Source organism: Diadema setosum, chromosome 8, assembly GCF_964275005.1.
Source record: "Diadema setosum chromosome 8, eeDiaSeto1, whole genome shotgun sequence".
NCBI classification, from domain to species: Eukaryota; Metazoa; Echinodermata; class Echinoidea; order Diadematoida; family Diadematidae; genus Diadema; species Diadema setosum.
This window is the reverse complement of record NC_092692.1, coordinates 20,586,825-20,606,011: the sequence shown is the minus strand read 5'-3', so window position 1 is coordinate 20,606,011 and position 19,187 is coordinate 20,586,825. Positions and strand designations below refer to the sequence as shown.

General features: G+C 37.1%; 1 protein-coding gene across 1 annotated transcript in view; it reads left to right on the top strand.

Annotated features, from left to right (window-relative positions):
- The first annotated feature begins 2,573 nt into the window (after positions 1–2,573).
- Positions 2,574–19,187, top strand: part of LOC140232010 (transmembrane channel-like protein 7) — a 35,599-nt gene continuing 18,985 nt past the window's right edge. Inside the window, exons 1-3 of the mRNA XM_072312160.1 lie at positions 2,574–2,835; positions 7,438–7,626; positions 12,547–12,802. Of these exons, the coding sequence (XP_072168261.1) occupies positions 2,574–2,835; positions 7,438–7,626; positions 12,547–12,802 (707 nt within the window). The remainder of the gene's footprint in view (positions 2,836–7,437; positions 7,627–12,546; positions 12,803–19,187) is intronic.

Here is a 19,187-nt window from a genome sequence, read left to right as displayed (position 1 = left end):
AATCAATCACCTTGGAAGCAAGAAAGGTGTTCTTGACCAATTGTTGGAGAGGGTCTAATACTAATGATTCCATCCTGTTCTAAAAACGGCTCTCCTTCACTACACTCAAAGAAATATTCATGAATCCTTGTCTTTTCAGAAATTTCATTATCGATGGACTATCCTCATTACATAAAGTCCAACCTCAGTTATCCAGCAATCACTTTTCTGGATTGCTCTATTATCCAGATATGGACTGGCACATTATTTTTTTTTGCATAATTCGGTGCAAAATATGACTAAAAGTACATATCACTTTTTTATTCTTTACAAGGTAATTGTGATTCAGGACATAAATGTTAATCGCTTTGGTACAACATTACATTTCTAACAACCAAAATACTGTTGCTAGAAGGAATATAATGAGGAAGTGTATTTCATTCACATTCCATTTGATTTCCACATTATTGAATAATAAAACATGAAATTTTCATGCAAATTATAATATTGAATAGTCAATAATATCCTACACAATTTGCTTACAAGTGTCATGCATGAGCATATCTCCCTTATCCAGCAATATCATTTTATCCAGATGGCTACCGTTCACGATATGGTTAGAACTTGAGGTTGGACTGTATTTCCTTAACAGACAAGTCAGACCACAACTGACCATACATTGTGTAAAAGGCCTTGTCCAGAGATGTTTTTGACTGTTTCTCTTCTTTAACAATGTTTTAACACACATTCTTGCCATCATAGTATAATTACCTGTACTCAACTTGATATGCTGTTGCTGTAATAGCTTGCATCCATGTACACGTATTTCATGGGAGAAGTAAGTAGACACAAGAAATAAGATTGTAGAGGAATGCAGAAGATTAGTCAAAACCTTGTTGAAACACTGCACTTGTTGCTGAGTAAAGTCCCAAATTAATTTTCATGCAAGGGCTAGGGCATTCATAGTGACAGATATCAATATTGTAGGGTAGAATCCAAGCTATTCCTAATAATCATATGTAGCTAATACTTTTGCCACAAATGTGTAATGTCCGTAACACATTAGTTATGTAATGTCCGTAACGCTTTTTAAAAGGAATTATGCAGGTTCCCAAAAAACTGTGTGGATATGTTGTGTGATATCTCATTTTAGCTTTGCGTTTGAATTTAGAACAAAATTAGACCAAAACACAGTGTGTTACAAGAACTTTTATATTGAAAACGTTACGGACATTACACTTTGAAAGAGGTGGAAATTCAAAAAATTGAAATGCTCATCTTTTGAGAAAGAATTATTTTCTTTTGATATCAAGGAGGATGATGTAAAAATGAGTCATCAGCTTTATCATAGCATAAAAATGGTTGCCTGAAAGTTATTTTATAGGGAAAATTTCTACTTCAGAAGAATTACATGCAAATTATACTGAATTTTTCTGCAATGTCTTAGAAAAAACACACGATTTCAATACCTAAAAAATTACATTTTTTCCAAATTGTACCAAATTTTTTCATCATATCAGTTTGATATGACCCTTCCTGAATACTTTCCAGGGTAAAACAAAATTGTTTCTTGATTTTCATTTTTCCACCCTCGGGTAACATTTTTCACGGAATTGCCCATAAGGTTTGTAATCCCAAAGTTTTGTTAGTGGACTCGCCTTTTGGATTAACAAACTTTTATCATGTTCTGATTGATAATCGTTAGAAGTGACGAAGATTCCTGTCACAGAAATTCGCTTTTCTAGCATAATAAAAGAGCACTTGACTAACCACTTTCAGAAAGCAGGGGGAATAATTGTTACCCTTAACATATGTCAGTATCAAGTTGATGGAATGTGTAATTTTCATGAAAAATGAATTTTTTTGGAATTCCCTTTGTATTTTCTTTACATTGTTGTCCACACATGACATCATAACCTCTAGTAGTCTCCTCATCCAGCGGTTCCAACACCAAAATTTAAAAATTCATAACTTTTGCATCAATTGTCCGATTTTCCTCAAACTTTCACTGATATGTTCTACTAATGTTTCACTCAATCAACATTTCTCTTTGGGTTTTGGTTTCCTTTAAGCTGTGAACAGCTTTCAAGTCTTCACAGGTCTATGTAGTACGTATGTATCTGACATAGTTTAAATGTAATTTTCATGTTTGTATGATATGTACATGTGTATGTGTGTGCAACTAATAGAGAAATTGAAAAATGAATATTCATCTCATAAAGTTCTTAATGTGAAATATGTGATGAATTAGACAATGTCTAAATGATTCTTGATTGATATGCTTGTCAGTCTTTGAACTACTGCAGTATGATTTTCTGTTGGCACTATAATTGAACAGTGCATGCAGGTTTGATAAAGCTGGTTCAAATTGTTGTAATGAAAAAAAAAAAATGACAGCCTCGACTTATTTTGTTGGCCAAATTTAACAATACAAATATGAATGGTTCTCTTTCTCTATTCACAGTTCAATGCCATGGCTGAATGACTATGGACTGAAAATACCCAATCAAGTTCCAATGAATCGTTAAAGAATTTGGCAGGAATATTTTCAAAAATAGGGGACAGATCAGAACACAGCTCTGAGCCATATCAAAATGTCGGACTCCCGACGCCGCCATCAGCATCGCGGGCAAATGCAGGGGCATGCCAACAGGGAATATGTCAATGTGGAACTCGGATATGATCCGTCTGGTTACGGGCAGGGTCCGAGCACTGCGCCGGGAAACCAGTATGAGAACATGGAGCTGACTCCCGACATACGTTACGGTGCCCAGGGAGTAGATAACCTGGCTTACAGCTCTCCCACAGGCAGTCCAAGACCTGGTTACCACCGGGATGATATACAGCTCACCACAAGTGAGTACCCTTGGTTATTGCGTGTGATGCTTCATCACTTGTAGCCAAGTACAGTCCAACCTCTCCTATCTGGACATGTTGGGACCGGTGCTCATCCGCATTTAAAGGATTTGCCCGGATATTGGAGAGTCAATGTTTAATACACGCAGCTGCCTACCCAATGATAGCTACACATGTACTTATTATGTCTCCTATTAAGTTAGCGTACACTGAAACTCTTTGCTATTTTTTGCTATTAGCGCATGATTTTAAACCTTTTAATTTTTTCTCTTTTTTTAACCAAAATGAAATCAATTTGTTTGGAATAATCTGTTTAATTCATGTGAGGTTGTGAAGGAAGTTTGTTTGAGTTTGAAATCCCCCTTTTCCCCATAATAATTTCAATGAAAAAAAAAAATCACACTGAGATCGCATCTGGATAATAGAGAGATTCGGATAAAGGGAGGCTGGATAGGAGAGGTCAGACTGTAAATCAATCACACCTACAGGTTATAATTTTGCATTATGCCAAATATACAACATATACTAGACTTCTTTCATTGAGCTCTCTCTTTCTTTATTTCTGTCTTTCTTTCTTTCTTTTGCTTTTTTTTTGTTCCTCTTCTCTTCCTTTCCTTCTCCATTTTCTTCCGTTCTCTCGTTAAGGAGTCATTGTAGCTCACTCAACTTGACTATAAACTATTTACCATGTTGATGATATGTACAGTATGCTAATATCTGACTCTCAAATCTAAATTGCAATGTGTACAAGTTTAAAACTTCACCTGGGTATATTGACAAAGGTTGTTTATTTTTGCAGAAGAGCAACGTGAATAGTTAAACTTGTCTGCTCATGAGGGCCTTTCCCATTTTGTTTTTAAAATGTACATGTCTCGAGCAGTAGATTTCATTCAAGAATGCATTCCTATGTTAGTTTAGAACTGAAAAAAAAACCAACAACAACAAACTGCTACTTGTAAATATGACATTCGTGAATATTAGTGTTTTGACATTTTATCTAATTGCAAGAAGGAACTTTATGCACTGATCACCCTTTCAACCAAATGTTCACAAGAAATGATTGCATTAAAGTGGAGCATGTTTTGCACAGCACTGAGATAATGACAATGGATCTTCATGATTGAATGATGGTTATAATATTACAATGATGTTATGCTAATTACTTTATCTATTGCAGTTGCTTTGTTCTACGTTTATGCTCATGTTTTGGAAAAATGAAATAACCCGTAACACTCATAAGTGCTGAAAATTTAATTACCTGCGTAGGCTGACATTCCCTTGCTGTTGGTATTTCAGCTCATTTATGCATTGTTCTACTCTGCCAGTTTGCAAGGGCATTTGGTAATTAACTGTTTCTGAAGGAATTGACAAAATCATTTCCTTATTTACCCTCAAGTTTGTCATTCCCCTGGGCGTTTTTAGGAGGGCAACAATGTCATTTTGGTTCACAGATTAAAGGGTGTGTACAGTTCTGGTCGAGGTGAGGATTTAGCTTTTAACGTTTTGTGAGATATTCAGAAACCACTCTATGAGATGTCAAAGAGCATGCAATTCTAAGGGTTGTCAAAAGTTTATTTGATGAAAATCGGTTTTGAAGTGGCTGAGATAGTATCCCAAAACAAGGTGAAACAAAGAGATCCTAATAAAAGGCGTGGCCTGTCGCCTTTTATTATTATCACTTTTTTGGATATCTCAGCCATTTGAAAACCAATTTTCATCAAATAAACGTTGAATCTTTCTTAAAATTACATGCTCTTTCATATTTCATAAGAGGTTTCTCATTATCTCACTTAGGAATGTTCAAAACATGAATCCCCACCTCAACCAGTACTGTACAGTCCCTTTAGCACACTTCTTGAGAGAAAGAGCTACTCATTGTGTGAAACAAAAGAAGTGAGTATTGACATGTACATTGTATATTGAATCAGATGACAGTTCACGAAGTCCAAATCATGATGAACACACACACATTATATGAATACCTTTTTATGTTCTTTGTTTGGTGTTGATTTCCTTGATGAAATTATGCAGGAATGTCTCTTGATCTAATTGACTAGTAGACACACCCATGTGGGATTAGCCGAATACACACTTACATGCACTCATATTTGTGTACAATGGGTAGTATAAAATCCAACTCCTACAAGTATTGACTACTGTTTTTTTACCCCAAATAATTGCCAGTCCAGTATTAAGTAATTCTACCACACTTTTGTGGACAGAAGATTTAAAGAACTGTCAGACAACAAAGTATATTGTGACTGTTGTGTCCTGTGTTTGACAATCTTTATCGAAAGTGAAATTTAGTAGACATGTCGTGATCTGTAAATAAACTTCATGCCATGTAAACTCAATTTACAACAATGTGATAGTAATGCTGCTCTTTTGTTTCAGTAATCTCCTGATTGTGAATATGATGGATATAAATTTAATACTTTTAAAATACTTTGCCATACTGTTAGCACCAACCATAAAGAAATTTGGATATCAAAGATGTGACTTTAAGGAATGTAAGGGGGCTTTAAATAGCATTATTGAATGTGGTAGTTAGCCCCATATAATTTTGAAGGGATGGATGTACGTGTACCTTTCTGCCTGGCATGTTAAGAATGTGTCAAGGCCCCCAACAGACATGCTGTCGGGAAGTGGTACAATGTACAGCAATGCAGATGTATGTGTATCATGGGGAAGCCTTCTAGAGAAGAGTGTGTTGACCTTTAGCATGATGTACATGTAGTACCTGTACAATTTTTTTGCCATCAGCCATACTTACTGGCACAAGGGAGGGCAAATGCTTGCCAGTTTGGCACACTCAGATTATTAATATTGTGTGAACGACTCTTTGAAATTAGTTAGCTAATTAGTACTTGGCATCTTCCTGTACACTCACAAATTACTAAAATCTATGTTTAGAAAAATCACCAGAACACAAACACACACACACTCAAAAGCAAGGACTGTATTGTTCATCACAGAGATCTATCAGCTGTAATCCCCTAAATTATACTTCATTCTGATTGGTCAGTTTTGAAGAGGATTTGAAGTGCTCCTAAATCTATTGGTGAGGTAGCTTGCATTTAATTTTCTTGAAAAAATGCATCACATGTGTGTCATGACTGACTAATGTGTGATGATGTCACTGTTAAACATAAAAGCATGATTCATCACAATGTCATTTAACTTTCTGATCATGCAGCCAATTTTCATTGAATTTTAATGATGCTGTTTGTTTTTGTTTTGTTTTTTGCTTCACTCTTAAATTATGAACTTGAGTGGAGTTCTCTTGAGAGGATTGCCCTGTTTAATTTGCATATAATTTGAACTGTATTTTGACTATAATCTCAACTTTCTGAGTGACTCACTGCTATGTTATATCATCTGAGAGACTTATGTTGTTACACATTGTATGAAGCAACACGGACAAATACTTGTAAATCCTGACTTATGAGAGCTACTTGCAGGTTACATTCACCAAGAAATGATTGCTTTTTCTATAAAGATAGCAATACATAGTGAAATGCTCACAAACAAGAGTGCAGATATTGTGACAATAACTGTTTCATTACAGTGCCACTGTAATGAGTATCATTTTGCAACTGTTAACTGAAACTCAAGTATATTGTATGCAGGTAATGTGCACAATCAAAAATCTTTTACAAAACAAAAAATCTTTTACCACAGCTCAGCATCAGAAAAGATAAAAAAATTGCTATGTGTACAATCTTACACAACTGAAGTGATATGAGATTTTGTACTCACCCATTGTATCCATTCTTAAGTTCCAGATTATCTTATCCAAGAATTGAACATTGAACCTCTCTCTTAAGTGTCAATCCTGGTCACAATCTCAGGCATTAATGATATTGTTCCAACAAAGTGGTGCTTGGAGGACAAGCATAGATCTGCTTTTGATACAGTGTAGGACATACCAAATGGCTGATTTGAGGCTGGCAGCTTCATGCTGTCTCTAATGGTGTACTCTTCAGTATGTCTGGATCATATAGCATCCCCTCTGAAATAACCCCCTGCCAAATCCCAGAGTATCGCATATCCCGCCAGTGATGCGGAGCATCCTATTGGAGAGTAGGAGAGAGAAATGGGGATAAACAGCTGTAGAGAGGCGAAGAGTGATGGACTGAAGAAGAAAAAGAGGAAGAAGAAGAAGAAGAAAAGAAGATGAAAGAGAGAGAGAAGGGAAGAGAGAGCTGAGAGACAGAAATAGATAATGGAAGATCTAGTGAGATCATCCCAGAAGTGATGGGGAAGGGGGATGAGGAGGTAAACAAAGAAAAGGTTGCAAGACACTGTATGACGTAATAAGATGCAAGAACACATTACTGTAAAGAGATGAAAGAATGACTGATGTCATTTACAATAGCAGCCACATCACCAGAACAGAATGTATTACATCTGTCTATACATAGAGCACAGTTCGAAGGGATGGAACTGCAATATGCACCGAGGGAAGTGGGACGGGGTAAAGAGAGGCAGGGCAAAAAGAATTTCAGTGATGTCACGCTTCTATGCAGTACATCCCTCCTCCCCCGAGCATACCTCATCTCCTTTCTATTTTCATACCCTTTTCCTTCTTCTCGCCATCAGTCAAGCCCTCCTTTGGCTCCACGGGCGAGACCCCTCTCGTCGGAAGGTCCCGCACGGCATCAGAGGCATCCAGCATCTCCTACCGGTCCAGCAACGCGGACGAAGACGAGATACGAGAGCGGGAACGCATCGCGGCGAGCCTGAAAGACCCAAACAGCGTCATAGACATGCTTCCAAGCCGACAGCTCGGTGAGAGTGAGAGCAGGTTATGCTCATAGCAGTAAAATCACACTCACATTTTCATAGTTTTCTATTTTTCATCCTTTTTTTCGTGCTCATCTTGCTTGAGCTCTGACAATAATTGATCAATTGACTCTGACCCCGTTTACAGTGCGGGGCTGGGCCGAGCCGCGGCCAAGCCCAGCCTCGATTGCGAGGCCGGGCCCTGCAATTTTGTCCGTTTACACTGCCGGGCTCGGCCGCGCTTTTGATTCAAACCTTTCAATATGTTGTTGTAGTGGCGCTCTGCTTGTAAACAAATGCAATTGCCAAATGAATTCCGTGACGACGAAGTCGCCATTCGGGCAAAGGCCTTTGCCGTAGGAAAAAATCCTTTGCAGGACAAAACCACCTTAAAGGTGCATTGTCCTGGTGTTTTAGTCAAATGTGTACGCGGGCGCATGGCACAAGTTTCCTATAGAGACCTAAGCTATCGACTTCTCTTTGGCGCTTACGCTTTGGCCCACTTTCCCGATTCTGAAGAAGTCCGATTCAGTGTAGTCAGTGGTCCGATCACAGTTCGGCTCATGAATCGGCTGAGGGGGATGACAGCTTTAGCAAATTTCTTTTGTGATGTCACAATAATAAGCACATATGCACACACCCTGGCATTACTACAGACTGCGTGATGCGCAAAGAAGACAACAAAAGCAATGTTACTTAGCAACACCTACAAACTTTACTCTTGATGACAGCTCAACTTCGGTAATCTTCGTATCAATGCTAACGATGATCGGCAGTATCATCAACAGTGCCATCTACACTACCGGGACTGTGCCCCTTTAAACTATACTAGTTTTCGACGTTGAGGGGGTTAATATCCTGAACAGCGAAATAGTACAGGCAGAGGGTTTGGAAGCCAGACTAAAATTGGCCGCGCATTTGGCCCAGTTTGCGTTTACACTGAGAAAAGGCCGGGTTCGGCCGTGGCCGAGACCACCTCCAGAGCGAGGTCAAATGCGAGGCCAATTTTTGCCTCGCATTTGGCCTTTTGCGCATTTACACTGAAGCGGGGCTGGGCCGAGCCGCGGCCGCGCCGCGCACTGTAAACGGGGTCTCTGTCTTGATACGTAAAATTCGAAACTAAAATGTTTGTTACACTTTGGCTTTAAAATCACTCTCACACTTTTGTAGTTTTCATATCTTTTATTATGCCTCCGCCAACGAAGTGGCCGGAGGCATTATGATTTCGGGTCGTCCGTCCATCCGTCCGTCCGTCCGTACGTCCGTCCCGTTTTGTTTTTGTCGATATCTCAAGAACCGTGAGGTGGTTTTGCATCAAACTTGGTATGAGGGTATATCCTGAGGGGATGATACTTTGTTTGGATTTTAGGGTCACGGGGTCAAAGGTCAAAGGTCAAAGGTCACAGGTTATTTTGTGAAAAAAGGTTGAAATTTCATGTTTTTCTCCATATCTCGCAAATCATTCAAGGTATCTTCATGGAACTTACACCGATGGGCAGTGATTATCTAGGGAAGTTGGGGGTCATGGGTCAAAGGTCAGGGGTCAATGGTCAAGGTCAACTCCTCAAAATATCACTACTTTCCTTATATTTATGCAATACCTGAAGGATTTTTTTAAACTTGATGTATGCATGTATAACCCAATATGTATTCTGTGGGAAGTTTCTTGCCAAAAGGTCAAAGGTCAAGTGAAAGTGCTAAATTGCACTTCTTCCTCCATATCTCAAAAGTAACTCAAGGTATTATCATGAAACTTACATATGCATGTTCTACCTAACAGTGATTCTCTTTGGAACTGTGAGGTCAAAGGTCAAAGGCCAGGTTTCGATAATACTATTTTACCATTTGATACTGTAATTATACTTTTTTTCAATACCTTGAAAATTACTCAATGCATAAACTTGTAAAAGGGTCAAAAGTCAAGTGAAAATCATCAGTTCCCCCAAATACCTGCACTCTGACGTTTTAATCATTCATCCAATTGAACCTAGTTCTAGGAAAGTGAACATTCAGCACATTTGTGGCAAACCTGTCATTTTAATATTTTGCCAATTGTGTGAAACTGTCATCACACATTGTCAAGACATTGTACTATAGACCTATTAGGAGAACCATGCATTATGGCGGAGGCATACACCAGTCGCCGTAGCGACATTTCTAGTTTTCTATTTGTATTCATGAGCGTTGAGCACTGACTAAGTTTAGCCAATTTTTTATTCTGTCTCAATTCATTACTTTTAAACCTAAGAAATTCATTTTGCTCTAGCTGTGAAATCACTATCACATATAAAGATAATTCTCTATTTTCATTATTTGCTTCTTATTCATGTTGGTTGTGCAACAACATTTTTTCACCAAATGACTTTGTCTCAATTGATGACTTTTGAAACTAGAAGCTTATTTTGCTTTCGCTGTAAAATCATTATCATACTGTAATAGATCTCTATTTTTCATTATTTTCTTCTTATGCATGTTCGTTGAGCATCGTCAGCATATGACAAGTCGACGCTGTCTCAGTCATTTGCTTTTGAAACAAAAATGGTTAATGTTTACTCACTGATTGTTCATTTTATGTTATGCTCCCCATTATACTTAGTCATGAAATCTATTTTTGTTCACTCACATTTTCATATTTGAGATGCGTTTGTATTTCAATGGGGGCCTCGTAAGCCCTGGAGAAGTACCAAGCCACAAATACCTCCTTTTCTGATTCTCGTCCTACGTAAATCCCTCCCCCCCCCCCCCCCCCCCGCCATGCCTGCATACTAAAGACAGCATGCCCTAGCCTCTTCTGCTTTGCAACCATGTTCATGTTATATACACTGCTGCAACAGCACAACTGCTGGTGATATTAAAATGAAATCATACATTGTGTTTGGCATCCGTAGTGCGTCAGTTGGTAGCTGACTGCCTGCTTGTACGCTGCTGCCTCATATCATACTTTAAAGGCAATACCTCTCCCTCTCTTTCTCTCTCTCTCTCTCTCTGGCAACTGCTGCCAAAGTTCACCAGGAGGAGACAGGTAGTGTTTATAACTATGGTAACAAATATAAAAATAGAAAACACTAAAAGTATCAATAGGGGTGTGAAAAGCAGTCAGGGTTGCACACTAACCCATTAATTTTTTTTTTTTTTTTTTTTTTTTTCCACTGGTCCGACCTGTATGTCAGACAAGTAGGTACCCAGCTTTTCCATTTTTAACTGGTCCATTCCTGAAAAAGTTACTTGCCTGACAGTGACTAAACTTTTACTGGTCGGGGACTGTCGGACCAATGCCAGTGTCCAGCATTGAGCAATAATAATCATAATAATCATGATAGTATCATCATAATAATGTCAATGAGTATTAACATGGAGTGTCATCATCATCCCTCTGGGCATCTTCAGTATTGTATTTGTCCTTCTTCTTTAATACTATAATCACTATCATCATTTGAATTCTTCTTTGTGGTTCATTACGTGGATCTTGTGGCATATTCTTGGAACAATGATCTAATTATTCATTCACTTTCATGCGTATATCTTTATTGCGCTGATCTAACAACTTTCTCCATATTTGTATAATAAAGTGTATGAATACATGAGGTCCCAAATCAGTGAGATTGAGCTGGTGTTGAGCATGATGTACACACTGACATACACACTCACATACAAAATAACAACAAACGGGAAAGGAAAAAAGGAAGTCTAACTTCTCATCCTGTTTTACAAGTGTATGATGGTAGACAAAGGGGTATGTGGGCTTAATGTTGTAATTTACACAGTGTATGTAGTGTATGGTAGTTGATATTTCCAACATTTGACATAAATATTTGCAACTTCAAGGAAATTTATAATTAGTGATGTTAAGTTGAAAAAGTATAGTGACAATACTGAGCATTGTTACCGTAAAATATTAAAATTTGTTGTTCACAGTTTTCAGTCCAAGAAACACCACTAATTAACATGATGCCCTGCGTATGTGCTCCTACAATTGTAATGCGGGATACTTGAAATTCAAACTTTGCGCCCTGCTGTACATACATTACAACCTTGATGCCAATTTGTTGTAAGATATATACATATCGAAATGAATTCTAATGTGTAATTGGATAATGGAGATGAAAGCGTTCCGCTCGGCTAAGATTGATATTACCTGAAGCGGCAGTCACTGGAGATAGAACAAGAGTTACAGTAGCAGCAGTTATGTGTAGATCTATATTGTGCAGCATCCTCATTTACTGGTACATGGATTTCTCAAGTTAACTGACATTCCTGAAATCTAATAGCGATTTGCATAAAATATTGCTGCTATAACATAATTGTGATGTATGTTGTATCATTGTACAATGGTGGGAGATTAATGTTTCTCTTGAAGTGGGATGATACTTGGATATTGACCTCATTTTGTTACTGTTGTTCTGCATCTGGCATTACACAATATTTGTTACCCATCAATTGTGTGCTGTGTAACTTTCTTGGTGAAGTAACTTGTTGGAGCTGCAGACTACTTTTTTAGAGTTTGATGTGCTGCAGATCATTCCTTTCAGGAGGAAATGTAGTTTGAAATATAGTTTTATTTTAGGCACCTTCTTTATTTTACTCATTTCAAAGTGGGGAGTTGGTGCTCAAAGCAGTGAGATCTTTGTTGCCAAATTTGTTCTCTCTCGAGGGGCTGAGAGCATCGTTTCAGATGTGTAGATGTTTAACATTAATTGCCTAATTTTGGCACCCTACCCTTTTTTTTGTCTCTTTCTACATAAAAGTGAAATAAGGCATAACTTTGTTTCCTGTAATGAACACTGGGTAGATTATGTGTCTTGATATCATTTTATACTGTAATTGAATATGAATTTTCAGCATAAGAGTCTCTCAGTCTTTTGTGTTTTTATATAAGAGGATTTATTAATTTTTGTTTATTGGTAATTTCCTTCTTTTACTTTTCAGGTCATACCCTAAGCCGGGTGAAGTCCTACCACTCATCGTCAAGCAACCGCCCGCAGCGCAAGCGCAGCCACACGGCATCGCTGCGACGCACGCGCTCCACCACGCGGCGCAACTATGAGAACGTGAACCTGGACACGATGGTGGACGAGATCCTGTCCAACCCCAGCCTGACGGAGGGCACCTCCCGCGGCACCCTGCGGCGCCGCAATACCATCCGGCAGATCTCTGGTACCATCGACACCAGAAGACGTGTTAGGTGAGTCAAATTTTTACCAAATTAGCATTGTGACATCACAAATATGTATATTCAAGTGAATATTTATATTACTCCTGAAAAAAAAATCTCCTTTTGCCCTAATTCAGTTTGCAGATGCTTGAAGCACTGAAATAAAGCAAAATGAAAAAAACTAAACCAAACAAAAACCCCCAATGTTATGAATTAAAGAACATTGTCATAAGATGAGGTTGTAAATTTGTAAAGTATTCACAGTACAACTAAATGCCAACTTTTGTCTATGAGCTGATGTGTGGCTATTTGAAGATTTCGTTCAGTCTGTTCTGACTGTCTGTTTTATACTTGACATGATGCCATTACAGTTTGCAGACATTGATTGTTAAATGCTATGACATTGACCTTACTGTACTTTGACATATATTTTGCCTGATGTGATATCGATTTTGTTCATCCTGTCGTAGGAGACGATTAAGGTATGTTCAACTTCTTGGGGATTTTTTGCCCTGCTGATCTAGTGGCTGCCATAGTATGTGTAGTATTTAGTTGTGGGAAAAACTGTTGACACTGTTTGCCTTTGTTGTGTGATTGGTGCTGCTGATATTTTCAAAACAAAAGCCTGTAGCGTTATGTACAATATTATAATATCTTTTCCTTGCTCTCTCAAAGTTTCTTTGCGCAAGATTGCTTCTTGCCTGGCAAAGGTTACTAGACCTCATCAACAGCAGCTCTTATGGTTTTCATCTATGAACTTATATAACATCCATTAATCTCGATGCAAAAAAACCAAACCCCCCAAAACCCCCCCCCCAAAAAAAAAAGACAAAAAAAAAAAAAAAAAAACCACCAGGCTCACAAATACCTTTCTGCTTGTAGTATGTCAAAGTCTGACAGGAAGTAATAAACTCTATATTTGCCAGGAAAATGCCATAATCCTCCTAAAAATAACATTGTATTTTTAGTTGTTAAACACTTTCTTTTAAGCCTAAGTTTTTTGCCCGTCTACTGAATGTTTCCATTTCTGTGTTTTTCTCTGGGGTGGCTGCATGCATACGCCCTATATATGTGTTCCCATAGCACTTTTCATGCGCCTACACATTGTTCTAGCAGTATGCCTTGTGCAAGGCAATTTAGTGTATAGCCGCCATGATGATAGTTGCCGTGATTGTACTTTGTATTTCATTGTAGCATGCAGTTTTGAAATGTTCAAAGGGGGAACATTTTCAGGGAATGGTATGCTGTTGTTTCTCTGAAATATCCTCTGAAGTCAATAAATTTAACAACTGTGCCTACATTTCACAATTTTGTGAAGCCATTAAGCAATTAAAAAAAGAAACAACTATACATTGAATGACAAAGACAAAGTATTTCAAAATAGTATACAGTTTTAAAATGATTCTGTAAAAATTCAGATGATATCGTGTGGACTGACATGCAATATTGAGTCACGATGCATATTGTATTTAAAGGAGACCTCCGGATGATTTTCAGATTTTTACATTTGAACGACTATAAATTAATTCTACTGAGGACAGAGTTTCAGAATTTGTGATAATTGGGATGAAGAATAAGAATATTTTCAAAATTTAGAACCAATTGCAATGAACAAGGATGATGACATGGCAGAGTCACCATAAGAATGCATGAGTTGGGGCTTAAGGAAGCAGAACAAAAGAAGAAGGCATGCATAGATTATACACAGGTGAACTTGCAAGCAAGCAGTATTGTAATGAAATTACACTGCTATATATGTGAACCTCCTATGTCATCATCCTTGTTCAGTGTTATTTGTTTAAGGTTTTTCAAAGTATTTTTCTCTGCTCAAGAACCACAATAAATTCCATAAATCTATACATGGAGTTGTCGATTTATGTACTACATGATGTGAAATTATGAAAATCGTCTGGAATGTCCCTTTAAGTGAATTTCAGTCCTGAGAAAAAAAGAAACAGCAACAAAAAAAAAAAACACCTATGTAAAGTTTCAACATTTTTCTTTTTGTTAGATTTGACCTCACTGTCAATTTTTCTACAAAAGCGCATAGTTTGTTTTGTCATCGATGAGGAAGTAGTAAACTTGTATTTTGAGAAACTGATTGGTCTTTACTAAATTGAGAGGTTGTAAGCTATCTGTGCTATGATACTGATCAAGTCTTTGCAGAAAAAGGGATTTTTTTTTTGTTTTTTTTTTTGGGGGGGTGCTTATTTCTTGTGACATCAGTGTAGATCCTGTATTAGATGCAATCAGTATAAGGGATTGACAAATATAAGCATACAGGCCATTAAACAAAAAAGAGATTGGTTTGCATAATTAGATGCAATGTGGAAATGACCAAAACTTTGTACTGTAATGCATCAAATCTGACACCCTAAACTTAAAGGTATGGTGATACCAATGCATTCAAGTCGTAACATTGTAATGACTAAATGACATTAAGGGCGGATTAGTTAAAAAGAATCCTTGTCATAGATTGACGGTTTGACTGTGCAAATGGGAAGTTAATATCAAAACTCATTCTTGCAAGTAGGGAGCTGATTATGAAGTTGTGCGATAGTATGAAATCCCAACTGCCCAGGTTCACAGAAGTTTAGCAAACCATCAAAGAATCTATATAGCTGATTTGCTATTGCTTTCCTATTGCCATGGTAACTATATTTATCGCAATATGGCTATTATCAAGTACTAATTGGCATATGATGCCTGCAGCACACATGTCTGCCGAGCAATAAACTGAAGCAGTGGTTTTCCATTGACTTTCATTATTTGCACATCTTCGCATTATGTCATTAGTTGTGACACTTAAAGCACACATTTAGTTTGAAGAACTAGCATTTGCAAAGTTTAGCGTAATAAATGTTCTGGGTCTTTGTACTTTGGGATGAGATGGTGACATCAGTTTTAGCTAGTTTGTAATGAAATCAATATATATTGTGGCGTATAATTCGACCATCTTCAATTTGTTTTGATACATTCATGTGTGGTAGAATTGTGTTTTATTTAATTGTTCTCTTTCTTTTTTGTTTGTTAAACTTGCTGTTCATGAGTTTATTGCACATGTGAGTCCAGATGTATTGTTACACATATAGTTATGATCTATAGCTCATTGTGAACAAATTCTACTACTGTATGAATGCAGAAGTTCCATACATAATTCATTGGTTTAGAATGAGAAGGCTGTTAAGTTGCCTCGAACACTATGGATTAATAGTGTTCAACTTAACGCCCTTATGATTCTCACCCGACGCATTGTAGTTTGACAACAGCAAAATGTCAGTGCATTGTACAAATAATGTATGCCGCGTGGTATACGTATTCAGTTCTTTGTGTATTATTGTCTGTTTTCTGTTTTAGAGCTTTGCTGGATAGTAATTGTCCATTTGGCCATGAATGTAAAATTCCCTCATAACCATTCCTATATATCCTGACGTGTCATTGCACATTTCCTGTGTTTTCTCCTGCAATGGCTTTCCTTAGAATTGTATTGTACATTGTATGCATTTTAAAATCTATCTAGATAATACAGGGAGTGTCACTGTGATATTACTCGGTTTTTCCAGGCAGTGTTTACCCAAGAAATTTATTACCGGTACTCTCCTTATCAAGTGGAATGATAACTATCGACAAAGAGCAAGGGTCTAGACAAGGGGAATCTACCCTATAATTCTTTGTTTGAATCCACATGTATTTTTCTATGTGATCACAGTGAGTACTAGAGTTAAACAGTAACCCGGTAAGATTGATTACGATGTTTAACTAGTGCTGTGATGGTGATTGTATTGTATACCCGTCAAGCAATCACCTCTTGTCTTATCTGTATGTAGTGTTGTAAAAACCAACATCCTGGTAGGATTATGTACATGAGCACTATAAAAATACTCAAACACAAGTGTCATATACTCGCCCCGCTTGCTAACTCAGAGGTGACCCTAATATATGATGTTTGAGTGTTAAACTCAACTAAAAGATGTGTTTATTATCATTAAAAGGGACTTTACCTGAGAGGGAATGTTGGTTTTGATGAAATGATATTATAAGAGAACTGAGTAAACAAATTAACAATCAAACTACAAATTTAACTACAATCAAAACTCGCATTTCTCTGAAAATGAGCCTGTCATTGAATGGGACTTAATCATAGGGAAAAAATGGCTGCCATGGTCATGTGACCGTGTCCTCCCTCCTTTTTGCTCACAAAACTGTCAAAATATTATGTCCATTAAGAAGAAATCAAACAAGGGATATGAACTTCTTTTCTTCCAGTAAGTTTGCTTTACCATATTCTAGTATATAGTTGCCATCATAGTCATGTCAAGATGTCCTGTGAGAAAATGTATATGGGACAATTCATGAACAGAAAAAGCTAGAACCTTTGCACAAGCAATACAACTATCACATTATCAAGGCGACTCTCATCATCCATAAGTAACTTGTTACATAACTTTACTAACATTCTAAAGCTAAATACAGCTATGCAGCTCATGTATATTCTCATTTTGTGAGCTGTGATGTACAGCTCATGTACCTTGTATATATCCTCATTTCATAGAATAAAGACTTTGGTAAAATTTCTTTCATCCTGCAAGAACCGTCTAAATTGACTTGCTGCAAAACATACTTGTTGCATAGGCCTATAGCTTTTCATTAAGTAATTACAGATAAATATTGCCACGAGACAAAAAGTTGTGGAATTTCATGGAATATGAACTAGACATGGTAAAATTTCTTTCATCTTGCAAAAACCTTTTTGATTGACTTGCTGCAAAACATACTTGATGCATAGTATTCATAAAGTAACTACAGATAAATATTGCCATGAGACAAAAAAAACAACAACAAAAAACTAAGGAAACAAGGAAAGGTTTATATTCATTACAACTATCATGCTGTGATTATGAAATATGCATACCATAAAATATACACTATGTACCAATATGAATCATGCATAATACATATACATACATACAGTTTGTATTACTTTCTGGCTTTGTACAGATTTTATGAATGAAACAATTCCATCAACTATTTCTCCATTTTTATAAGTGTATATGCATCAAAGTTCAGAGAATTAAATCCTGCAATGATTGAGTGGTGATAATTTCTGCAGCAAAATATTCCCAGTGACCTGAAAAGTTTGGCTGAATATAACTTCTTTTCTCTGTCTTTCCTGCTATTTGAACAAGTCTGAGCGTACCACAATAGACTTGCATCATAATGGTTTGATATAATACACAAAGTCCTTGAATAACTATACTGCTGTTGAATTCTACCGCCTCAAGTTGGATCATCAGAATGGGTTTCCAGGCACTCATCATACAGTATATCTTATGCATTGATTTTGCATTGGTAAACAATGACTTGCAGCCTAATCCTTCCGCTTGTCCTATAGAATTTTTTCTTTTATTCATTTTTTTTTTCTGCATGCCTGAGAATTTCTGTGCCACACTTCTTTCAGAAATGTTCATTTTCAGACAAATGTCTGCATTCAGGCCCTGGCAGTGTTAACCCATTCTGTACGGGAACCTGGTGGCCTGCCCTTTTGTGTGTACATGCAAAGCAGCTCTCAGCGGAGGAATTCTAATTCATTCCTACTGGCTTTTATGTTCTATGCAATGGATGCTTGCACAAACACAACGATTTATCGGGTAAATCCAGTGTTGCAAGAGACAAAACCTATTAAAGAGAGAAATAACAACAAGTTTCTGCACGATTGCATTTCAGGCTGCGTTATGCTCTGGTGCCAGCCAGCCAGCTATTCTCCATTCAATAGCATTTCCCAATCAACCATCCTTGGGCTAAACCAGGAAGAAATACATTGTGTCTCTCTTCTTAATTATCACGCTTCATCCCCTTATAAAATATTATTATACACATGTACATGTAAATATTTAGAATACACAGCTCAGTGGAGTTGTCTTAGATAATCATGTTAGCTTGACATAAATTGTGAATGAATAAGCCCTTTGATAGTGGAAAACATATCTATACTCTTTAAAAATTGCATAAATGCCTACAACAGAGCTTTTCATGCATTTTTTCCTTTTTTATTCTTTTTTTTTAAGTGAGTTTAGTGGAATTGAGTTCCCTATTCTTTCTATATTTCTTTTTTTTTTTTAATTGTTGAATATAGCTATGTTAGGTTTTTATAAAAGTTTTGCCATTGGAGTCGATATCCCAGGGCAATTTGTGGCTTGATTGTTTTGAAAGCAGACAGAAAGTTAAAGGACATTTACAGGGGAATATTAATGAACTGAATGTTATCAGTGATTGTTGTGTTTTGATATAAATTGTGAAAGAGCTTGAGATTGGTAGATTAAAGCTCCATAAAAAGGCATGAGAGATGATGTTAAAATGTAGCAGTACAGTACCACTAACAAACGCTAGTGATGCAATCTGCGCTTTATGACACATT